Source organism: Delphinapterus leucas, chromosome 7, assembly GCF_059928025.1.
Source record: "Delphinapterus leucas isolate spDelLeu-1000000601 "Yukka" chromosome 7, BTC_Dleu_Yukka2, whole genome shotgun sequence".
Taxonomy (NCBI): domain Eukaryota; kingdom Metazoa; phylum Chordata; class Mammalia; order Artiodactyla; family Monodontidae; genus Delphinapterus; species Delphinapterus leucas.
This window is the reverse complement of record NC_143135.1, coordinates 46,206,788-46,230,327: the sequence shown is the minus strand read 5'-3', so window position 1 is coordinate 46,230,327 and position 23,540 is coordinate 46,206,788. Positions and strand designations below refer to the sequence as shown.

Sequence of the window (23,540 nt, the reverse complement as noted above, 5' to 3'; positions counted from 1 at the left end):
AAAAAAAAAAAAATCTTGCTTTATTTCCCACTGACCAAAACTTTAAGTGTTTCATGGAATAAATAAATAAATGTTCTACACTAAGAAAAAAAATCTTGCTGTGATTTATGTCAAAGAGTGTTCTTCCTATGTTTTCCTCTAAGAGTTTTATAGTGTCCAGTCTTACATTTAGGTCTCTAATCCATTTTGAGTTTATTTTTGTGTATGGTGTTAGGGAGTGTTCTAATTTCATTCTTTTACATGCAGCTGTCCAGTTTTCCCAGCACCACTTATTGAAGAGGCTGTCTTTTCTCCATTGTATATCCTTGCCTCCTTTGTCATAGATTAGTTGACCATAGGTATGTGGGTTTATCTCTGGGCTTTCTATCCTGTTCCATTGATCTCTATTTCTGTTTTTGTGCCAGTGCTATATTGTCTTGATTACTGTAGCTTTGTAGTATAGTCTGAAGTCAGGGAGTCTGATTCCTCCAGCTCCATTTTTCTTTCTCAAGACTGCTTTGGCTATTCAGGGTCTTTTGTGTCTCCATACAAATTTTAAGATTTTTTGTTCTAGTTCTGTAAAAAATGCCATTGGTAATTTGATAGGGATTGCATTGAATCTGTAGATTGCTTTTGGTAGTATAGTCATTTTCACAATATTGATTCTTCCAATCCAAGAACATGGTATATCTCTCCATCTGTTTGTATCATCTTTAATTTCTTTCATCAGTGTCTTATAGTTTTCTACATACAGGTCTTTTGTCTCCCTAGGTAGATTTATTCCTAGGTATTTTATTCTCTTTGTTGCAATGGTAAATGGGCATGTTTCCTTAACTTCTCTCTCAAATTTTTCATCATTAGTGTATAGGAATGCAAGAGAATTCTGTGCATTAATTTTGTATCCTGCAACTTTACCAAATTCATTGATTAGCTCTAGTAGTTTTCTGGTGGCACATTTAGGATTCTCTATGTATAGTATCATGTCATCTGCAAACAGTGACAGTTTTACTTCTTCTTTTCCAATTTGTATTCCTTTTATTTCTTTTTCTTCTCTGATTGCCGTAGCTAGGACTTCCAAAACTATGTCAAATAATAGTGGCAAGAGTGGACATCCTTGTCTTGCTCCTGATCTTAGAGGAAATGCTTTCAGTTTTTCACCACTGAGAATGATGTTTGCTGTGGGTTTGTCATATATGGCCTTTATTATGTTGAGGTAGGTTCCCTCTATGCCTACTTTCTGGAGGGTTTTTATCATAAATGGGTGTTGAATTTTGTCAAAAGATTTTTCTGCATCTATTGAGATGATCATATGGTTTTTATTCTTCAATTTGTTAATATGGTTTATCACATTGATTGATTGGCATATATTGAAGAATCCTTGCATCCCTGGGATAAATCCCACTTGATCATGGTGTATGATCCTTTTAATGTGTTGCTGGATGCCGTTTGCTAGTATTCTGTTGAGGATTTTTGCATCTATATTCATCAGTGATATTGGTCTGTAATTTTCTTTTTTTGTAGTATCTTTTCTGGTTTTGGTATCAGGGTGATGATGGCCTCATAGAATGAGTTTGGGAGTGTTCCTTCCTCTGAAATTTTTTGGAAGAGTTTGAGAACAATGGGTGTTAGCTCGTCTCTAAATGTTTGATAGAATTCACCTGTGAAGCCATCTGGTCCTGGGCTTTTGTTTGTTGGAAGATCTTTAATCACAGTTTCAACTTCGTTACTTGTGATTGGTCTGTTCATATTTTGTATTTCTTCCTGGTTCAGTCTTGGAAGGTTTTAACTTTCTAAGAATTTGTCCATTTCTTCCAGGTTGTCCATTTTATTGGCATAGAGTTGCTTGCAGTAGTCTCTTAGGATGCTTTGTATTTCTGTGGTGTCTGTTGTAACTTCTTTTCCATTTCTAATTTTTAAATAACTGTTTCACTGAGACATAATTCATATACCATACAATTTACCACTTAAAGTGTAGAATTCAATGTTTTTTAATATATTCACAGAGCTGGGCAACCATCACTACAATCAATTTTAGAACATATTGATCATCCCAAAAGAAACTATGTACCCATTTCTTTTGGGCAGTCATTCCCCATTTCCTCCTAAACTCTCCAGCTCTAGGCAACCTGTCATCTACAGGTTCCGTCTCTATGGATTTGTTACATTTCATATAACTAGAATTGTACAATATATTTTCTTTTGTGACTGGCTGCTTTCACTTAGCAGGTTTTCAAGGTTTATCTATGTTATAGCATGCATCAGTATTTCATTGTTTTTTTTTTTTTTTTTTTTTTTTTGCGGTACGCGGGCCTCTCACTGTTGTGGCCTCTCCCGTTGCGGAGCACAGGCTCCGGACGCGCAGGCTCAGCGGCCATGGCTCACGGGCCCAGCCGCTCCGCGGCATGTGGGATCTTCCCGGACCGGGGCACGAACCCGTGTCCCCTGCATCGGCAGGCGGACTCTCAACCATCTGTGCCACCAGGGAAGCCCTCATTGTTTTTTATGTCAAATATTACTCCATTTTATGGATTTCTCACATTTCGTTTATCCCTTCAACAAATTATGGACATTTAAGTTGTTTCCACCTTTTGGCTATCATGACTAATGCTGCTGTGCACTTTTGTGTACATGTTTTTGTATGGACATACGTTTTCATTTCTCTTGGAGTGGAATTGCTGGGTTACGTGGTAATTCTATGTTTAAACTGTTGAAGAACTAACAAAGTGTTTTCCAGAGTGGCTGCACCATTTTACATCCCTACCAGCAATGTATGAGGCTTCCAACGTCTCCGCATCGTCACCTACACTTGTCTCTTTGATTATAGCCATCCTATAATGGGTGGGTGTAAAATGATGTCTCATTGTGGTTTTGATTTGCATTTCCCTGATGACTAAAGACGTTGAGCATCTTTTTCATGTGCTTATTGGCCATTTATTTATCTTCTTTAGAAAAATATCTATTCAGATCATTTTCTCACTTCTAAACTGAGTTATCTATTATTGGGTTGTAAGAGTTTTAATATATTCTAGCTATAAGTCTCTCATCAGATATATGATTTGCAAATTTTTTCCCCATTCTATGGGCTGCCTTTTCACTTTCTTGATGGTGTCCTTTGAAACACAAAAGTTTTTAATTTCGTTGGTGTGAAAGTTATTTCTCTTCCCTTTTAAAAAATGGAGTATTTCTCATTTTGTGTTTATCCAGTTTTCTTGTATTGGGATTGAGGTTATTCATTCTTGGTCTGAGTACTGTGTAGGTGATGTTATGTTCCTCTCAGGGTATCATATCTGGAGCCACATGTTGTCCATCTGTCTTTTATTGAAGATGCTAATTTTGATCATCTCATCAAGGTATTGCTTGATTTCTTTACTGTACAATTACTGGCTTTTTTTTTTTTCTCTCCCATTCATATTCTTTAAAAAAGCACTGGGAGTTCTTTTCCCAATGGTGTAACAAAATTCTTTAATAAAACTTATAAAAATGAATATTTAAGAATAGTTTTTTCAGCTTGAATTGTTTTCCTTTTCCACTCCCAAAGAAAATACAAAATTACCAGCACCCACACACGTATACACTCAAAACTATAGTGATATTCTCTACACAGAACTACTTTAGAGTTTAAATGCATGTAATACTTTTGCAAGTATTGCGAATTTGGTATGTTTTGAAAAGAGTAATTTAATTTTGGGGTGTCAGGAAATGGGTTTTGTCAAAGTCCATTGCCGGCAATGAGCAGGCCTAATAATACTGGCACAGAGCATTAACTGTACATCTTATTAACAGTGAGGTGAATAACTCTGAATAAATTTTAGAGAAATAAAAAAATAACTGGGATTGGAAGTTTGGGATTGGCATGTATACATTACTATATTTAAAATAGATAACCAATAAGGACCTACAGTATAGCACAGGGAACTCTGCTCAATACTCTGTAATAACCTAAATGGGAAAAGAATCTGAAAAGAATAGATACATGTATATGTATAACTGAAAAAAAAGAAGAAAAGAAAAGAATTTTCAAGTTTATCAGTTACGCTGCAGTGACGCAATGAAGACTTGCTTTTTGGTTCTGCCACATGTTGTTTGAAGGTGGGCAGGAGGCACCACTCTACTCCATCCTCAATGTGGAAAAGAGAGTGTGGTGAAGCACATGCTGTTTTCTCAAAATGTCAATCTAGAAGGGACCCAAGTCTCACCTGGGTGACCAAGAGTGACACACATTTCATTGCCCAAAATGAGTCCCATGGACACATTCAATTTTTTTTTTTTTTTTTTTTTTGGTTGTGCAGCATGCTGGATCTTAGTTCCCTGACCAGGGATCAAACCCATGCCTCCTGCAGTGGAAGCATGGAGTCTTAACCACTGGACCGCCAGGGAAGTCCCTGAATACATTCAGTTTCAAACTCCATGAAAGTGCAATAGCATGGCAGGATCGATGTGGAATACTTGTGAAAAAACATACATCTTCTATTGAATATAAAAATGTTGAAATATATGAAAAAATAAATGTCAGTGATATAAGCGATCCATGAGGAATGTCAAAAAAAAAAAAAGTAAACACAGGATAGACTCTCAAGCAGGTATTTCACATACCATAAAGGTCGCTTCAAACTAAGGAAAACCATAACAGAATAAAATTCTGTCTTAAGTTAAAAAAAAAAGGATGAAATTCTCTCTTTTCAGACTGTCTACACTCCACTAGCACATTTTGCTTTGAGTTCTGTGCTCTCTGAGGCACATGATGGTCAGACCCACCTTGGCCAGGCCTATGTCCTCCTGTCTCATCAGGGACTTTGTCCCACCGACCACAAGCCTCATGCAAATTACTCATTTTTGGAACCTGAATTCACACCCTGACAAAGTGAGTGTGTTCATCGGTCTTACTTGCCTACAGCCCTGGGCACTGCTTCTCTGGGGTCAAAGGTTGGACTTCGTCATGCTGGAAACATCAAACCTGAGATGAGCAGCTCTGAAGAATGTGTGATTCTGAGCTCAGCAAGGAGATGTACTGCCATCTTCATACATCAGAGGCTGAGGACTGAAAATAAGGAAAGATGATGGATTGACATGTCTCTGTATATGGGTGCTGTTTCTGATCTGAGAGAGATAGTCTTAGGAGATTGGAAGAACACATTTCTCCTTTCCAGCTCAGGAGAATAGGGGTTTTCAGAAGGTCCTGTGGAAGAACCCAAGTCAGGCATTATGGCCTTTCATTCCTACTTCAAGCTCCAATTCTTCTGGTTCTAGAACAAACACATCCTACTAGAAAGCCTGAAACTAAAGGATTCTCTATTTCAGTGAAATGGGAGAAACTAGCAGAGTACGAACCCATTTTTTAAATGTATCTTGGATTTAACTTCTCTAGTCTGAAGTGGTGGAAGATGATAATGATGATGATAATTAACATTTATTGAGCCCATACTACATTCCCGGTAGTTTTCTAAGGGTTTTCCATGTGTGAACTCATTTATTCTCACAACAACCCTATCCAGTAAGTACTATCTTTTTCTTTATTTACTATATGAGGAAACTGAGGCACAGAGAGGTCAAGTAACTTGTGCAAGGTCACACAGCTATTAAGTGGCAGAGCTGGGATACAAATCCAGGTACTGCAGAGGACATAATAGGAGTCTTGGAGAAAATGAACATTATGAAACATAAATCTTTGAGAAATCTTTCACTAAGATAAACAGAAAGAATGCATTCTCAGAAAAGTACATTAGGAATACTGAGAGGGGGAATATTGGGTGAGTCATGCTGCTTGAGTCCCCTTAGTTCCTCGTTGAAAACCCCGAGGGAGGGTTTACCAAGCCTCTTATAGTTGTACCCACGTCACTCAAAACTTCAGCTTTGGTGCCTGATGTGGCTGCTAAAAGCTGCCTTCCTCAAGCCAAGTCACCTGGACCTAACATTGAGATTCTGAGCACATATTTTTCCTTTGCCACCATTACCATCTGGCTGTATTGTCCACAGTTTTATGCAATGGACAGGCATCATTTACTGCAGCTGCACTGGCACTGTGTAACGATGACCAGTTTGTGGTCATGCACAGTGAGTTACACACAAGGCTGCAGAGGGCTGAGCCCAGCAGGCCCGGCCAGGGTTCACCACAAGCTCACACTCTTTACCACCACACTCTTTTGCTGACCATGACTGTGTCAGTCACACATTTCTGGGTCTATCCTCCCTCGGGCATTGGTTCCATTTTCTGCTCAGAAACTATTAATTTTTTTTCAACCACAAAGTATGTATAATAAGGCAAAGATAGCACCAAAGCTCAGATTTGAGGTAGGTTTGTATTTCTGCTTTTTGCGCTGATTACAAGATTTTGCAAGATTACAATTTGGGACTGATTGTTCCCCCCCATTCTTTTTTTTTTAATTTATTTTCGGCTGTCTTGGGTCTTCGTTGCTGTGTGTGGGCTTTCTATAGTTGCCGCAAGCGGGGTCTACTCTTTTGTTGCGGTGAATGGGCTTCTCATTGCGGTGGCTTCTCTTGTTGTGGAGCACGGGCTCTAGGTGCTTAGGCTTCAGTAGTTGTGGCTTGCGGGCTCTAGAGCGCAGCCTCAGTAGTTGTGGCGCACAGGCTTAGTTGCTCCGCGGCATGTGGGATCTTCCTGGACCAGGGCTCGAACCTGTGTCCCCTGCATTGGCAGGCGGATTCTTAACCACTGCACCACCAGGGAAGCCCCCCCTGCCCCCCCTCATTCTTTCAAGTCCTTTTTCCTCCTGTCTCAGGAATATGTATCCAGCCTAGCATGGTGCCGAGACCATAACAATGAATAAATGAATGTGGGGTGTGTGTGTGTCTTTGGACATGGATGTGATTCAGAGAATTGTTGATAGTTTGAAAGGACCTGAAGAGCAATGACTTCTCACCTGGTCATTAGTCATTAGGCCAGGCAGAGGGAAGGAAAAGACCTAAACAGATACATTCCGAGGGCTGTTTGAAACAACATGCAATCAGTTGTCAAACCACAGCCCTAGTCCCCAACATCCCATGGGTAAAATTTTGTCTTGAATTATGAGCATTTAAGCTCCAAGGTTACTTAAGCTCCAAGGCAGTGGGATGACTGAAACACAGGTGGATTCCATTTACAACCACTAGGTGGCATCTGTTCTAGGAATTGCAAAATGGCTTGTTCACAAGCTGGAGCTTTCGTCAGCCTGGCCTGAGCCAAACTGTCAAGTTCCTGCTGGGTGGGCAGAGGAACTTGCCAGGGCCAGTGCTGCCAGGCTTGGTTTAAGGAGCCAGTGCCCTGGGAGGGGGCTGGATTCATGATTCCAGTGATGAGCTCACCCTATCTAGAGTAGCCGCTCCCTCCCACCACCTCCTCATACTCTTATCTTTTCACCCTTTTTAACTTTCTTTATAGCAGTTATCACACTTGACTTTACTATATGTTCGTTTATTTTCTGTCTCCCTCCACTAGAATCTAAACTCCACAAGAGCATTTTGCTCATTACAGGATCACCGGTTCCTCAATACCTAGCACTTTGTAAGCCCCCAGTAAACATGTTGTATAAATGAATGAATGAACAAACACGTTAACAAAGAATTATTAGTAACTAAGGTCTGTAGTCCATTCCCCTAATAAGATACTCTGAAAACCAAGCAATGCTGAGTTATGATCATTGTTTATAGTAGGTGGGTTTAATTTGTATCCCTTTTATTCAGCTAGAGCAACCTGCCTGTGAATGAGTGGTTTCACTTTCTAAATCTATTTCAATCCTGTGTTCTCTGGAAAGTGATCCCTGCTGAGTAGGTATGTCTTTATAGCTGTCAATCACAGGAGCAGCCTTGCTGGGCCATCAAGCCCCAGATGTTGGTCTCCTGTAGGCGGATCAGGACTGCCTGAACGGAGAAGGAAGCATGTTACCACAAATATCCAGGACACCCCTGAGCTGGGTTCACAAGCCCCTGGAGTAGATGACACAGGGAGGAAGCCTCTCCAAGGCTTCTAATTTCCTGTGGATGGGCTCCTAGTGGCAACACCCAGGACCTGGATTTGCAGGCAGCTGATGGCTTGCCTAGCAAGAAGGCCACAGGTAACAAGCCTCCCTCAACTTGGTGAGGAACTGCTTTACTCCAGCCTCACCTAATCCACGTGCCTCCCAAATACTGACTAAGAGTAATGTAGACTTGGGTAAGGCTCCTGGGATCCATCCTCCCGCGTGAAAAGAAGCAGAGATACTGACAGCCCCAGTAAGAGGCATGTCTTCTGAGTTAAGGAGGAGATCGAGGTGTGCAGGAGGGAGCCCAGGGTTTCCCGGTGCACAGGCCCACTGGCTGCAGTGGTCTGCAGTGGTGGGCAGCATGCAGCAGCCCTGGTGCATCTTCCTGCAAAGATCCACAATTCCTTGCTCTGTGCGGTGCAGCTGCTGCCTTTCCCAAGTTTCCACATGACAATTATAAAATCACCTGCAAACCTAAATCCAGTGAGTGCCTACAGATGACACACTCAACGGCTCAGAGAATGATTCAGAGGAAGCAATCTTCCAAAGTGAAGATAATGATCCGTTAGTGTGAAAAGGCAAGCACTCTTTTATTAGCATTGGAAGCTCAAGGGAAACGTGGCTAAAGCCATAAAAGCAGCACTTCAGTAAATGGCTCAAGAACAATATCCACAGCTGGAGGGAAGGACATGTACAGATTCCTCTCCCACTCAGAGTTCTACCACAAAACTTGTTCTCGTGGAAGGAAGGCAAAGCTCAGCTCTGACCTCTTCCTGTTTACTTCATCAACAGCTCCCCCAGAATTCAGAGTTGACTGGTCTTCTTTTATCTACATACTTTTCCCAGGTGACCTCAACCCATCTCATTCTTTATTCTGTGACATTAAAATGAATATTCCAGCCCTGAGCGCTCCTGGGACTTCATAGAACCAGTTGCCTATTTGAACTCTTTATTTGGATACTAATAGTCATGTCATACTTAGAATGGCCAAAATTAAACTCTTGATCTTCTCTTCTTTTCCAGTGTCTTATTACTGCATAAGAAAGCACCCAAAGCCTAATGACTAAAACAACAATAATCATTGATTTTGCTCACAAGTCTGTCATTTTGGTACGGCTCAACGGGGACTGCTCAGTGAAGCATCAGCTGGAGAATCCATTTCTAAGGTTAGCTGGCAAGTTTTGCTAGCTGTCACCTGGGAGTCAGCTGGGCTGTGGGGAGGTGGGGAGGTGGGGAGGCCTTGGTTTCTCTTCACGAGCTGCTATGGCTTCCTCAAGGCACGGTGACTGAAGTCCCAGTGAGTTTCCCAAGGAGACGAAGTGGAAATTGCCAGTATCTTAAGTCCTGGGCCCAGGAACTAGTAAAATGTTACTTCTGCCATATGAGATTGGTTAATCAGTCACAGATCCCAGGTTCAAGGGGAGGGGCAAAAGGCCCCCAACTTTGCATGGAAGGAGCATCAAAGAATTTGTAGACAGGTTTTTAGATTGTCACATGTCCCAAACCTGCTCCTCCTGCAGTCTTCTCCATCTACCAGTTATTCAGACAACTAGGGGTCACCTTCAGTTACTGTCCTTCCTTTCCCCTTCCACCCAATCACCAGCAAGTTCTGGTGACTCTCTCCCAAAACATGTCCAGAATCCTTCTGTTCTCTCCTCTCCACTAGTCCCGCCTTACCCAGACAACCTCATCTCTCACTGGACGGCTGCTTGGTTGGTGGCAGTAGTTTGTTAACTGTGCTCTGCCTCCGTGCCTGCTTTCTAAAACCTATTCTTCATACAGTAACCAGAGCTATCTTTTAAAAACAGAAATCAGATCACCTCACTTTTCTGTTTAAACCCCCTCCAAAAGCTGCACGACATATTTAGAATTAAACCCACAACCCTCATTCTGAGTTCCAAAGCCCAGTGTGCTCTGGCCCCTGTCCAGTTCCCTGGCCTCATCTCATACCACTTGCCTTCTCACTAGTCTATGATCCACACACATGCTTGTTGCTGCCTGATAGCCTTTGCTATCAGGCTTTCCTCTATCTGGAATGTTCTTCCCCCTGATTTGTCCAAGGCTGGTTCCTTCTTGCCATTTATTTTTCAGTTGAAATACCGTTTACCTAGAGAAACCTCCGCAATTCCCAAACCTAAAGAAGCCGCACCATCATCTGTTATATTAACCTATTTTAATTTTCAACATAGCACTTACTACTAGTTGATACTTTCCGTGTTGATTTGTTCATTGTCTCCTCCCTCTAAAATGTAAACTCTAAAATGACAAGACCTTGTCTGTCCTGTCACTGTGCATCCCTAGGACCTAGAACAGTGCCTGGCAAAGAGCAGATGTTTGATAACTATTTACTGATTTAACAGGTAGCAACAGTAGCCCCTGCCATCCAGTCTTCCAACAGGACCACAAAGTCTCTCAGAGTGGTTGATGGGTATAGAGAGGAAGCTTCAGGAGGGCCTCAGTGGCTCATGCATGGCCCAGCTCCTGAACGATGCTTCACAGAGACCAGGTTTATGCACCCTCCTTCCAACCCCTAGTGTACTGCCATCCCTAGCCTTCTTGTGAAACCAGCAATACAGAATCAGACAGTCCTAAGGACAAAGTTACTAACATGCTTGGACGGGGTGGCACAGTTCTGCTGCCATCAGTCAGGTCATTAACTCACATTGTATTACATTTGAATTTTCAACTTAGGGTCAGACTCAGAAATGTAAGCCAAGTTCTGGCATCACCAATTCCAAGTACTTGTATTAATGATTATTTTTTAAAATGAAGATGCTCAAATTTTTGAAGAGAGACTTAGAAATGGGTATTTAGGACCATCCAAATAAATTTTTTGAAGTTTGATTGGACTTTTAAAAACTCAATGTTATTAATAGGTTAAAAAACAAAACACTGAGGTGAAAAGAGAATTCAACAATAAATGAAATAATCTTTGTTTTCTTCAAAAATGTTTGTTAATCTTTTTTTCTTTTGGTACTTTGGTGTAGAGAATTGATTGTGTGCAGAGTTAGTTTGTTACTGAAATAAAACACTATGGTTGTGTGTAGTCAGCCCATTCATTAGGGAAATGGCAGCTTGCTTGATAGAAGTCTTTTTTATTCACTGTAATGAGATTTTTGCCTATGGATTTCAATTTTTAAAAATTCAATAATATTGAAAAATCAAATTCCTGTGGGAGAAAGTGACTGTGAGGTCCCACGGTGCCGAGAGAAAGTGAGATGATTCTGCGGTACTGAGAGGCCGGGATTTGTGTGCTTCCGGCAGTGGGTGACCATTAAGGGCCTGAGACCACCCTGAGCCGTGCAGCCCGTGCCCCTGGACCCCAGTCAGGCTCTGAGCTTGGCGAGGGGAAGGAAGGCAAACATGACAGGCTGGTCTGTACCACGTCGCACCTGGACCTCGCACGCCCTGTGCTGGGAAGCCCACGGAGGAAGGAGAACCCTTGGCGGTATTGACTCGGGGTGTGTGAAATCTCCTTTTCATGATGGATGGATTCTCATCCATCGAGGAGATCACATCCTATCTGAACTCTCCAGGCTCTACTGCAGCACCCAGAAGAGTGGTGCCCTGAGGGCACAGCTGAAGGGGTAAGACAAGCACTGTGCATTTGCTCTGAGGTGGAAACTGGCAACAGGGAAGGCCATTGATAGGTCTACATTACGATGTCTGTGGAAGTGCTTAGTTTCTATCTTTTTATTTCTAATTCTTCTGCTGTAAGTAATTTCTAGTGATCACTGCTTAGGACTCAAGCTTCTGGGATCAAACTTAGGTCACACAGGCTGGAGAAGGCTGTGGAGTCACCGAGTCCTCCCAGGTCCCGGGTGGGTAGATGATGCCTGGAGGACTCTCCCTCCCTCCCTCCCCCCTTTCCTGCTCTGCCTGGTCGGAGCCGACACCTGAATGCAGAGGGCTCCCTTAGGGAGGACTATGCTGGAAGAAGCTGAAGTCTCAGACAAGGCAGCCCCCTCAAGGAGGAGTGAGGACCAAGAAGGACACATGCATCTCACCTGAGCTGACTGAAGTCCCGCTCAGCCAGCCCTTGACATATCCAAGACATGTGCCCACAGCAATGAGAAGCGAGTAAGACTCAAAGCCATTCTCAGTCCACATCCACAATGCTGGGAAAGAAAAACCAAGTTCAATTTACCAAAATATCTGTATTATCTATAAAAATTGAACTCTAACCAGGCACTGCTACTAGAGGCAGCGTTATCCGGCTATGCTGGCTGCAGAAGCAGATCGCTGTGTTCCACCAGCCCACAGCCCAATGCTGTGCTGAGTGGCACGTGGGCAGGCTCATTTGTAAGGTCTCAGAAACCTGGACACTTTGGAACGGAGCAATCGGATGAAGGATCTTGGAAACATTTCCCGGGACTCCTGGGCTGTGTACTTGAAATAGTTCTGGGGGTGGGCCAGAACGTCAAACAGAGCCTTGATCAGTTTCTTATCCTGAAAAGAACAGAATTTTGTTACTGGGCCAAAATATTTTAACATTATGACATTTTGCCAATGGAACTATAATGTCCCACTGTTAGGCGGTAGGTTGATCAGCTGAAAAACGCTTTGTGAAAATTGTCTCCTCTGATTTTTATCTTTTTTAGTCCCAATTTTTGTTTCCTAAGTATCTATAAAGAGCACATATTACTTTTATTTTAAAAATTTAATGTGTAAAAAATTGTTTTTCTAAACCACGTGATAACTTTGGAATTTGGGGAATATTTATAGCGTTAGTGATATGGCAAGTGTTTATTTATACTTATAAGTATCTAAAATTTGGTGGACTTCAGGCTGGAAGGATGAGCAAGGAGCCAAGAATCTTCAACTATTTGGAGAATGAACATGGAAATATGAGTTGCCGCTGGCTTGGATTTCTGATAAACAAGTTTCCCTCTGCTCCTCCACACATTTCCAAACTAAAAAATACTACTTTATTTGACAACACTAAAAATGGCCCCTTGAGTTTTTTTTTAAAAAAACTAAGTCTGGTGAAGATACAAAACTGACCTCAGCCCAGAGCAGGCTCAGTGTCTGAAAGGTAGCAAGAGGAAACCCTTCCTCGGTGACGCCTGGCGAGCCCTGTGGGTGACTGCCGTGGCCACCTCGGGTGCATACTCACCTTCAGTATTTCCTGATGGTTCTCTGATGCGTAGAGCCTGCCATCTCGAACTATGTCTTCAATGAGTTCCTGGTAGTCCTCTGTTTGAATAAAGGACATATTTTGCATTTGTATGCTTTAGTTCTTTCCGGGCTGACTCCTTCATTTTTCAAATAAGGTTCTGAGAAATGCCCCTTCTGTAGCTGCCATCAGAACAATGACCTCTCTGATACTAAGAAGGCAATCAGAGAGGACTTTCACAGACTCACCCGCTACCTCCTCTCACCCACCGGCATCTGCATCCATCTCTCCTGTTCCTCCCTCAGATGAACCTCTGTATATCCAGCCAAGACCCATCCCTCCACTTTGCTTACCAGCTTCATGTCCTCTCACCAAATCAAGGACGTTGTTCCACTAATTCTGCCCTTCCTTTCCTACGTGATGAAATTTTCTCTCTGCTGGTCTTTCACACCAGCATGCAAACATGCTGTTGTGTCTCCAATGTTTTTTAAAAAAACCCTCTCTAGACCTCATTTCTCCCTCCAGCTTCCATCCCACGTCTCCGCTCCCCTTTGTAGCAAAACTCCTTGAAAAAATTGTCAGCACTCACTATCTCCAATTCGATTCCTTTCTTTCTCTCTCACACCCATTCCAGTCAACTCTGGCCCCCAGCACTCCTCCAAAACTGCTTGTTGGGGTCACCAGTGACCTTCATGCTGCTCAACTCTTAGTCCTCATCTTCCTTGATGCAGCAGTAGCATTTCAAAGTCTAGCCTATTTCCTACAGTCATAATTCAAATCAAGCATATGCAAAACACAATCTTTTTTAAATTCCAGGCAGAGAAGAATGCCTCTTTGTATGCATATTATGTGCAACAAATCCAAACAAATCATAAGAACATCACTGGAACTGTGTGGGAGAAAAAGTGTCTCCTGCTCAAGTGATGGGAAATGGAAATTCATAGGATAATACTCATAATTACTAATTTAATACATGTACAATATCGCTGGTCCTCTACTCATGTGGTCTCTTTCTTCTTATCCTTTCATTTTCGTGAATACAAAATCTATAAAATATGAATGAGGGTACGTTTTCTTTTTTTTTAATCTTGAATTCCTCTACTGCAGAGTCTCTACCTCAGAGAATTAGCTCCTTTTGATGAGGAGTTCACCATTAGGAACGCCTGTCACTGTTCTAGAGAGCTGTTTGCCACTATCCCAAATGCTTCCAAACCACCGTCTTTTTAAAAAATCTTTCCTCTGCTTTTAAGAACTACAGTGTTGTGCTTCCCAGTGTCGGGCACAGTGGTTAAGAATCCGCCTGCCAATGCAGGAGACATGAGTTCAAGCCCTGGTCCGGGAAGATCCCACATGCTGTGGAGCAACTAAGCCTGTGTGCCACAACTGCTGAGCCAGCACTCTAGAGCCCGCAAGCCACAACTACTGAGCCCGCATGCCACAGCTACTGAAGCCCGTGCGCCTAGAGCCCGTGCTCCGCAACAAGAGAAGCCACCGCAATGAGAAGCCTGCTCACCACAACGAAGAGTAGCCCCAGCTCACCGCAACTAGAGAAAAGCCCGCATGCAGCAACGAAGACCCAGTGTAGCCAAAACTAACTAAATAAATTTATTTAAAAAAAAGAACTACTGTGTCTCCTCACTTGCTCCAACTGTCATGAGAAAAGCACTCCAGTGTTGTAGGTAAGAACTCAGGAGTCCCAAAGACCCCTGCGACTTTGTCCTGCTGTGCTCTCAGGCAGTTACTTAAATCTCTAAGCCAGAGTGGCCTCATCTGTAAAATCAGGAGAGTCGTGTCCACTGCATGGGTGGCTGTGAGGAATGTGCCGTGTCAAGGGCACTTGGCATATGCCTGGTCCTCATAAGCTCAGCACATGGTAGCCGCAGCTACGGTGCTCCCTGCTCTCCAGGCCAGTGGGCTAGTCTGTAGCAGCCTCAGCTGCCCCTTCTCAATGTGACTGCTATTCTTCTGGGCTTGGAACCAGATATCAAAACTGTCTGAAATATAGGTTGAAAGAAAAAATTAAATAGGCTCTGGTGAAGACCTAAAAGGCTTCTGCACGGCCAAAACTATTTATAGTTTTCAACTATTTTCTGCTGTGACAGACACAATTTTTTTTAAAAACTGGGGTATTGTTGTTTAACAATGTTGTGTTAGTTTCTACTGTACAGCGAAGTGGAGCTCCCTGTGCTATACAGCAGGCTCTCATTAGTTATCTATGTTATACATATTAGTGTATATATGTCAATTCCAATCTCCCAGTTCATCCCACCTGCACCCTCTCTTCTCCCCTTGGTGTCCATACATTTCAGACACACTCTTGTGGGCCTAACCAGGGTTATATGTCATTTCCCCTGGTTCAAGCTACAACCCTTTGTTTGAATTAAAGAAAAAAATCAAGACGTTTTCATGTGTCACAGAGTTGAGAACAGCCTGACTGAAATGTGTGAACTTTGGTGACATTTGTTCTGGAGTCTCTGTGGCTTTTTGGCTCCTTCCTGATCCTAGATGGGGGAGGTTGTTGGCTGGCTGCCTTTGGGGAGATAAGATGCTCTAAATCCCAGCAGAGCCACCTGGGAGCCATGTGTGTCCACCTAGGAGTCTGATACTAAGGGCCCTTGTCTTAGTGTTTGACATGGTTTCAGGCACCAGGATGATGATTCTAGAGTTTGTCACATGTTAGAAATAAACTATGTGAGGTGTTTTTAGGAACTCCATAGAATATCGTCTTTCCAAAACACCTACTTTTCACACCTGTCTGCCTAAAAACCTTCAGTGGCTCCCTATAAGATTAGGTCCACCCTTTTGAGCTTGGCACTCGAGACTCTTCATAGCCTAACCCCACCTGCTTCTAATCTCATCTCTCACTGCTGAGCCCCACGCACCCTACCAACTGGCAAAATCATTAGTCCCCAACATGCCAGGTACTCCATTCTTTGGCCTATGTCATTCCCTTTTCCTGAATGTTCTTCCTCCCATTTATAAGAAAACTTACATATTCTTTCAAGACACAAATCTCTTGAGACTTTGCTCTATTCTTTCCAAAAACCCATGCAAAATGAATGGCTGCCCCTTTTTCTGTCTCACACAGAGCCTTGTACATGCCCCATTGTAGCATGTATGACACCATATTCTGTTTTGTATCTCTGTCACTAACCGTGTTGTCTCTAGCACCTCACCCAATACCTGGCATACTAGATGCTCATTAAATATTTGTGGCATGGATGAATGAATAAGTTCACGATGAACAGATAACTCTTCCCCCGCTAGGTTATGAGGTCTTCCAGGACAAGGTCCAGTTCATTTTGTGTTCCTAGTCAATGTTTGTCACCCAAGTCTCAGAGCTTGGTAGGGCCCCAGGGCTCACACAGGCCACCCCTTCATTTAACAAGAAGAAAATGAAACCAGAGAAGTCATCTAACTTGCCCAAAGCTACACAGCAAGTTAGTGGCAGAGACAAGACCAGAACTCAGGTCTTTTTCCTCATTTCCTGGGATTCTATATTAAAAAAGCTGCAATTGTAGTAAGTTAATATTTATTGAGTATTTACTATGTGCCACGCACTGCACCAAGTCCTTTATGGATTATCCTGTTGAACTCTCACATTAAGTCTAACGATTATCCTTATTTACACACTGAGAAAATGAAGCCTAGAGATGGTAAGTAACATCCACAAAGTTGCAGAAGAGATTAAACCCAAGCTGGCTGACGCCATCGCCCATGTTCTGACCCACAAAACTATGCTCGCGTTCATTTACTTTCTAAAACATCTGTTCATCCTTGTAGTCAGTATCCCCAAATGCCTGTTTAAAACTTGGCACCTGTGAGTCAGCGATGTCCTTTCTCCATATCCTGCCTGCCTTTCTGAGCATGCGTGCTTGTCAGCAGTCTACCAGCTGGCCCAGGAGTTGATTCTGTTCAGAGCAGAGAACCTTCTTACGCGTGCTGCAGCCTGAGCTTCACAGTGCTTACCATCGTATGTCACATATGGGACCTGGAACCCTCTGGCGCTGTTCCCTTCATTGGACTTAAACTGAATCCACAGCTTCTTGGATCTAGAGGTGAAGGCGATGGGGCGTTCGTAGGTCTGGCAGGTTTCATACGTTGTCACAGAATTGGACGAAGCTGCCAAGGGAGGTTGGAGGGGATGGGGTTCAAGACTCATCACTGAGCCTGCAGATAATGAACACTCATCTTTTCAAATACTCACACCACAAAACAAGTTATGTACAAGGGCTCTTCAGGACCAGCTGAGTCCTCATAAGGCCCACAGTCGTGACTGTGGGCCCCAGTAAAGGCTAACTGCAAGGCCCATGGCTGGCAAATGGCAGCAGCCCAGGCTGCAGCACTCACTGCAGGAGCTGAGGTCAGGGATCTCACATTGCCCGGCCAACCTGCTGCAACCTGGTAATAATCTCCGCCATTCACCGCATGGTTCCTTAGACCAGGCAGTGTGCTCTGCACGTTATAGACTTTTATCTCACTGAGCCCCCACCCCCCAAAACCAGAGGAAGTTGGTGCAGTGGTTATCTCACTTACGGAGAAATTAATTACTTGCCCAGGGTCACACAGCCAGTATGTGGAAAAATCAGGATTCAAACCCACACCTGACTCCAGACATTGTAACCACTAATAAGAATGGCGAATACTTAAGTAGTATGTGTCATTATTATTCTAAGTGCTTTACAAATAAAAATGCATTTATTCCTCATGATAACCCTATGAGGTAGCAACTATTATTATCCCCATTTTAACAGATGAGCACTCTGGGGCACAGAAAGTTCCCGAACATATTCCCAAGATCATAGAACTAGTAAGAGGTGGAGCTGGGATTCAGATCCAGGCAGAGCCCCCTCATGACACTGCCTCTAAGCTGCGTTGGTGACAGTATCCTTTTATGGACACTGGGTCATGCATCAGGATGGGAGGCGGGTCCCTCCTGGCTGGACCACGCCCTTTGTCTTGGTCAGTCCCTAAGCCGTGAGTTGCTTCCTAGGGTGAGGCAAGTGTCTGGGGTCCTGAAGCCAGCCCTGCATGAGCTTCACTGACACTCTGTGTCCTTGTGGAAGAGGGTTCCCAGTGAACACAGAGGGAAGACTGACCTTCAGGATCGCTTCCTCTAGGGTTCAACAGGAGGCCTCAACCTGTGGTTTTTGTCTAAATTTTGTTTTCTTGGCAAACTCTACAAACTCACGTCCCATCTCTGTTCTAATACGAGGTGGCATTCTAGGCCTGCTTCTCCCATTTAAAGCCAGGCATAACCAACAAGGACCTACTGTATAGCACAGGAAACTATACTCAATATTATGTAATAACCTATAAGGGAAAAAAATCTGAAAAAGTATATACATACATACATATATATATATACACACACACACACACATATATATGACTGAATCGCTGTGCTGTACACCCGAAACTTACATGATATTGTAAGTCAACTATACATCCATAAAAAATGTTTTAAATAATAAAGCCAGGCAGCGTGCCATCAGGCTTTCCAGCTGGCCTCAGAAGGGGAGAGGAGCAGATAGGTGAGACGCACCAGTTTTCCGCATCACCAGGTAGTCTCCACAGTCATCCTCTATGGGCAGGAAGATCTCAGGGACCACAATCAAGATGCGGCGCTTGGGGGGTGGGTTGATGGTCCAGGTACATTCTGTGTTGGCAGGGTAATTGCCTGGGTAGTTTGGGGATTCGATGTATCCAGTGAAATCACCTAGCTCCCCTCCACATCTTCTGTCTGGAAGAGGAAATGCCATGAGTTACAAAGGCACAACACAGCTGTCAAAATGTCATGGTCAAAAAATAATAATAACAGTGATGTCATGGCCACCCCCCGCTCGGCTGAGGAGAACCCTATTGCCCCCGGAAATGACATCATCACAGGAATGAGTCTGCCCTGTAGTGCCCACAGCCCCCACTGGGAGCCCAACTACATTAACTTCCCACACAGAGCCCACCCCTCTGGGTTCCCAGGGCATCATTTTCTCATTAACTTGAAGGCGTTCAAGGTCAGGGACAGGTGTTTGTGAAACAAAAGGATAACTTTAGTTTTTACTGTTTTATTTACAAAGTCCAAGTGCCAGGAGAACGCATGGCACAGAACTTGTAGGTCTGTCAAAATAGGGAGAATAGAGCTTACTGCTCAGCAAAGGATATTTGACCCTTTCCTAGAGATCTTTGATGAAGACATGACAGCCATACTCTTTCACTTTTCTCTCTGGTCAAGACCATGTTTTATTTTTAAGTGGGGAAGAGAATTCCATTCAGCTATCAAGTCAGTATAGGTCATGCTGGATACTCACCTCTGGCACCAAAGGCAAGGAGCATACACATTTGTGCGTACACACACACACACACACCACCTCAGCCACACTTCACTTACTGAATCTCCATTCATCCAACAAATATTCTTGCCCTAAAGGAGCTTAATGTTTAAAACTGTCAGGTGAACCTGTTCAAGAGAAGATGTTGAAGGATTACCTTTGGCCTCTCTAGTTGTAACTGGGATTTATTATTCCCAGTAGGAAAAAAAACACAAAAAAACAAAAAAACAGCCTTTTGTTCCTGGCAGAGAAGAGGGAGAGGAGAGAGTCATGGAGTCAAGAAAACTGTCTCCAAGCCTGACCGGCTACCTGAGGAACTGTGCCATGCAGCTCTAAGGACCAGGGGTGGGAAGGCAAGGAAACATTTCATCTTGATGGGGAAAAGAATCTTCTTACACTGTGAACTTCCCAAGTGTAATCTACCAACAGACTAGGATATTATGAGCGGCAGTAAGCTTCTTGTTAAGGCACGGGGAGGGGGAAGGGTAAACTGGGACGAAGTGAGAGCGTCGCATGGACTTATATATACTACCAAATGTAAAATAGATAGCTGGTGGGAAGCAGCCTCATAACACAGGGAGGTCAGCTCCGTGCTTTGTGACCACCTAGAGGGGGGGGATAGGAAGGGTGGGAGGGAGGCGCAAGAGGGAGGAGATATGGGGATATATGTATATGTATAGCTGATTCACTTTGTTATAAAGCAGAAACTAACACACCATTGTAAAGCAATTATACTCCAATAAAGATGTTAAAAATTTTTTTTAATTTAACGAAAAAGAGACTAGACAGCTACTTGTGAGGATGTTGTTAAAAGGGCTTCGTTGGGATAGAGAGAAAACCAGATAAGCTTCCAGTCATAAATTCAAGTGATTCACTGCCCCCTTCAATCCCCTACTCTTCCAGTTTGGGGAGGCCTCTTGCTCCCCTACATTGCTGAACCAGCTGAGGTTATCAGCTGGCCTTTACTAGAGAATTTTACACAATAGTTAAAAACAAAGAAGCAAACAAACCAAGTCCAAACAGCAAGTCCTTGAATGATTTACCTCCCCATTCCTACAGAATACAAACTAAGCTCCCTAGTCAAGACTGTCAATGAAAAAACGCTGGGCTTCCCTGGTGGCGCAGTGGTTAAGCATCCACCTGCCAATGCAGGGGATGCGGGTTCGAGCCCTGGTCCAGGAAGATCCCACATGCCGCGGAGCAACTAAGCCCGTGTGCCACAACTACTGAGCCTGTGCTCTAGAGCCCACAAGCCACAACTACTGAGCCCATGCGCTGCATCTACTGAAGCCCCCGTGCTCTAGAGCCCGTGCTCCGCAACAAGAGAAGCCACAGCAATGAGAAGCCCACGCACTGCAACGAAGAGTAGCCCCCACTCGCCACAACTAGAGAAAGCCCGCGCACAGCAACGAAGACCTAACACAGCCCCAAATAATAAATAAATAAGTAAAATTTAAAAAAAGAAAAAACGTTGCCTGCCATGTCAGTAAACAAAGGATGTTGCGACCACCAAGCCATCACACTGCAGCCACCCCAAATGATGCACCCTGAGGAGACTCAGGATGAGAAAGCACAGGATACTGGCCCCAGAGAGCTGAGGTGCAGAGCAAAGGAACGATTTCAGTGAGCCCAGGCTCTTGTATCTTCCCTTACACAGAAAAGCGCTAACTTCCTTACCTTGAGATATCGGGTCTTGTTTAATTAACAGTAATCTTGATGTTCCGACTACCTTGTCTTTGTTGCAAAAACTCATATATATCCTGGTTCCTCCCCTTCCTCTTTGGAGCAGTCCCTCAGAGCTATCAGAGAGGCTGTGTCCCGGGCTTAAGTTCTCAGTTTTGTGAGCCGAATAAAACATAACTCTCAACTTTTAGGTTGTGCTTTTTTTTTTTTCAGTCAACAAGGCTTCCTTTCTTGGTCTGCTTCAGACTCCCTGTAGCACATTCCCTGATCAGGTCCAGGGGTCTCTTCCCATAAAGCCTTTCACTTTTCTGAGTCTGTGCTTCCTCCCAGCTGCTCTCTTGGGCGTGAAGTTCTTTCTCCCACTCTCCCCCAACCCTCCCCATCAAAACCTTTCCTCGTCTCTCCAGACAGAGGGAGTAGCTCTTTCCTCTGCAGTCCCACAGCCTGTGCTGCTGCAGGGCCAGGGACTGATTCTGCTTGCATTGCCTGGCACATAACAGGTCCTCAAACAGTGCTTGCTGAACAGGGCTGAACTGACATTTTACCCTTGGGAGCAAATTACAGCAAGTACAGCTTGTGAATGTGCCTGGAGAAGTAGCCTGCACCAATACAGGTGAGTGCCTGCAGGTCCAGCACTGAGCTGCAGAGCCCTGAGGAGGCCTAACAACGGCTCCGCGGTCCTGAATGAACCAGGGCCCCTGCCAACCCGCACCCCCTAGGTGGACCCAATCAAGGACTGTGAAAAGCCTTAGAGAGAGACCTACTTTTACACTGGGTTATGTTTGTGGAGCCATCAAAGTCAGTCGTGGTATTTCCTGGGCAGGAAACACAATTATTCTTTCCAAATTCTGGCTGGTATGTTCCTGCTGGGCAACGAATACATCGGTGAGTGGTGGTGTTGTAGAAATGTCCAGGTGAACATTGAACTGTAGGGGTGGGGGAAGGTGGAGAGAACGAAAAAAAAAAAAAAAGACTGTTATTTTCATCAGATGTAACACGAAAGCTTTCGCAGTTTGGGACAGAAATGTCTATGCCCAAATAAGTACTGCTTTCCTACTACTCTGGGGCTAATCAACACTTAATTCCCTAAATAGCCAGCTTGGGTGCGACTTGTGACCCATGACACTGAGAAAAACACAAAGGGAACGAGGTATGGGTGTATCTTCTGAGTTCATTGTCCGTGATGTCGTCGGGCGTGAACGCTCACAGCTCTGTCTTCATGCACAGCGGGCCTGGGAGCCTGGAGGGGAGCAGAGCTGACCCCGGGCTTGGGGCTGGGCTCCTGCAGAAGGCAGTGGGGTGAGGCTCTGGAGAAGGCGTAGGGCCTGTTCTGGAGCGGGGAACTCTAGGGAAGGGTGAGGAGCTAGAAGAGGCCTGGAAGCAAGGAGCAGAGGGAGCCTGTGGAGTCAACCTGCCCATCTCCCCGGCTGTCTTGCAGTCAGCCCCGTTCGAAGGGGAGGACCATGTCTAGGGAGTTCCTGTGCTCCCTGCACATCCAGCAGGAACGAATGGCCATGGGGACCTGTCCTCCCTGCCACTGGGGCCCACACAGGGCACCTCGGCTGAGCTTGACTGGGGCTTTACCACGGTTCTCAAAAGGGGAAATTCAATTCCGGGAAGAGGCAAGCTGCCAAGTCCTCACCTCTGGTTTCACAGTCCTGGAAGGAAGTGGCTCCCAGGTGTTTGGTGAGGAGGCCTCCTCCACAGGGAAAGCAGGAAGTACGGCCAGCTTCAGGCTGGAATGTGCCCAGGGCACAGAGCTGGCAGGGTGCAAAGCCATCCGCGGAATATTCACCAGGTTGGCACAGACCTGGGGGGGATCAATGACCTTAGGTGAGCAAGGCCCCTGGGCAGAGCCTTTCCCATCTCTCTGCAGATGAGATCAGAGAGATGTGGTCAGGCCTGTCACCCCATGCGGACCTCAGCTCCCACCTCAGCGAGAGAAACTTTGTCCAGCCCTGCTGCGGACACTGACGAGGTGGCATGTGGGTGCCTGATGTTTACACACAGGGCTACACAGCACAGTGCAAAGCTGGAGACAAGTGTGGACCCTTCTGGATTATGGAGCAGGCCTGGGTAGGCTGCAGGCTTAGGGCTACCCAGGGCCCAGAGAGCTGCTGCAGTGCAGGAGCCCCTAGAGAGAGGGTTCTCTGCCTGCAGTCAATGTGGTAATTCGACCCAGCAGTGCACCCTCACCCAGCTGATTACATCCTAGTGATATAAAGACTCTTCTGGCCACGGAAGAGTCTCCCCTTTTTACCAATTATATTTACTAAGTTACATCTCCTTATGCTAAGGTGTGTCCTGGCCTCCCTCAATTAGTGTACTAAATGCAACCAATCCAATCCACATTGACAGAGGGACCCAGAGGCATTTATTTACTTTAAACACCGTACTTTATTATATTTTTTAAGTTTATGACAAGTATCACAGCCATAAACAAAAGGACTTCTAAAAGCACACATTCCTTAGGAATTG

The 23,540-nt window shown here is 44.4% G+C and overlaps 1 protein-coding gene across 3 annotated transcripts in view; it reads right to left on the bottom strand.

The window, feature by feature from the left end:
- Nucleotides 1-1,160: 1,160 nt before the first annotated feature.
- SCUBE2 (signal peptide, CUB domain and EGF like domain containing 2) overlaps nucleotides 1,161-23,540 on the bottom strand; it is a 76,778-nt gene continuing 54,398 nt past the window's right edge. For all 3 annotated transcript variants that reach the window (XM_022563176.3, XM_089915185.1, XM_022563174.3), the window contains 6 exons: nucleotides 22,705-22,872; nucleotides 21,827-21,988; nucleotides 18,596-18,793; nucleotides 17,020-17,172; nucleotides 13,051-13,130; nucleotides 1,161-12,383 (listed from right to left, as the gene is read on the bottom strand). In XM_022563176.3, coding sequence (XP_022418884.1) covers nucleotides 12,231-12,383; nucleotides 13,051-13,130; nucleotides 17,020-17,172; nucleotides 18,596-18,793; nucleotides 21,827-21,988; nucleotides 22,705-22,872 — 914 coding nt within the window. In that variant the 3' untranslated portion in view covers nucleotides 1,161-12,230. The remainder of the gene's footprint in view (nucleotides 12,384-13,050; nucleotides 13,131-17,019; nucleotides 17,173-18,595; nucleotides 18,794-21,826; nucleotides 21,989-22,704; nucleotides 22,873-23,540) is intronic.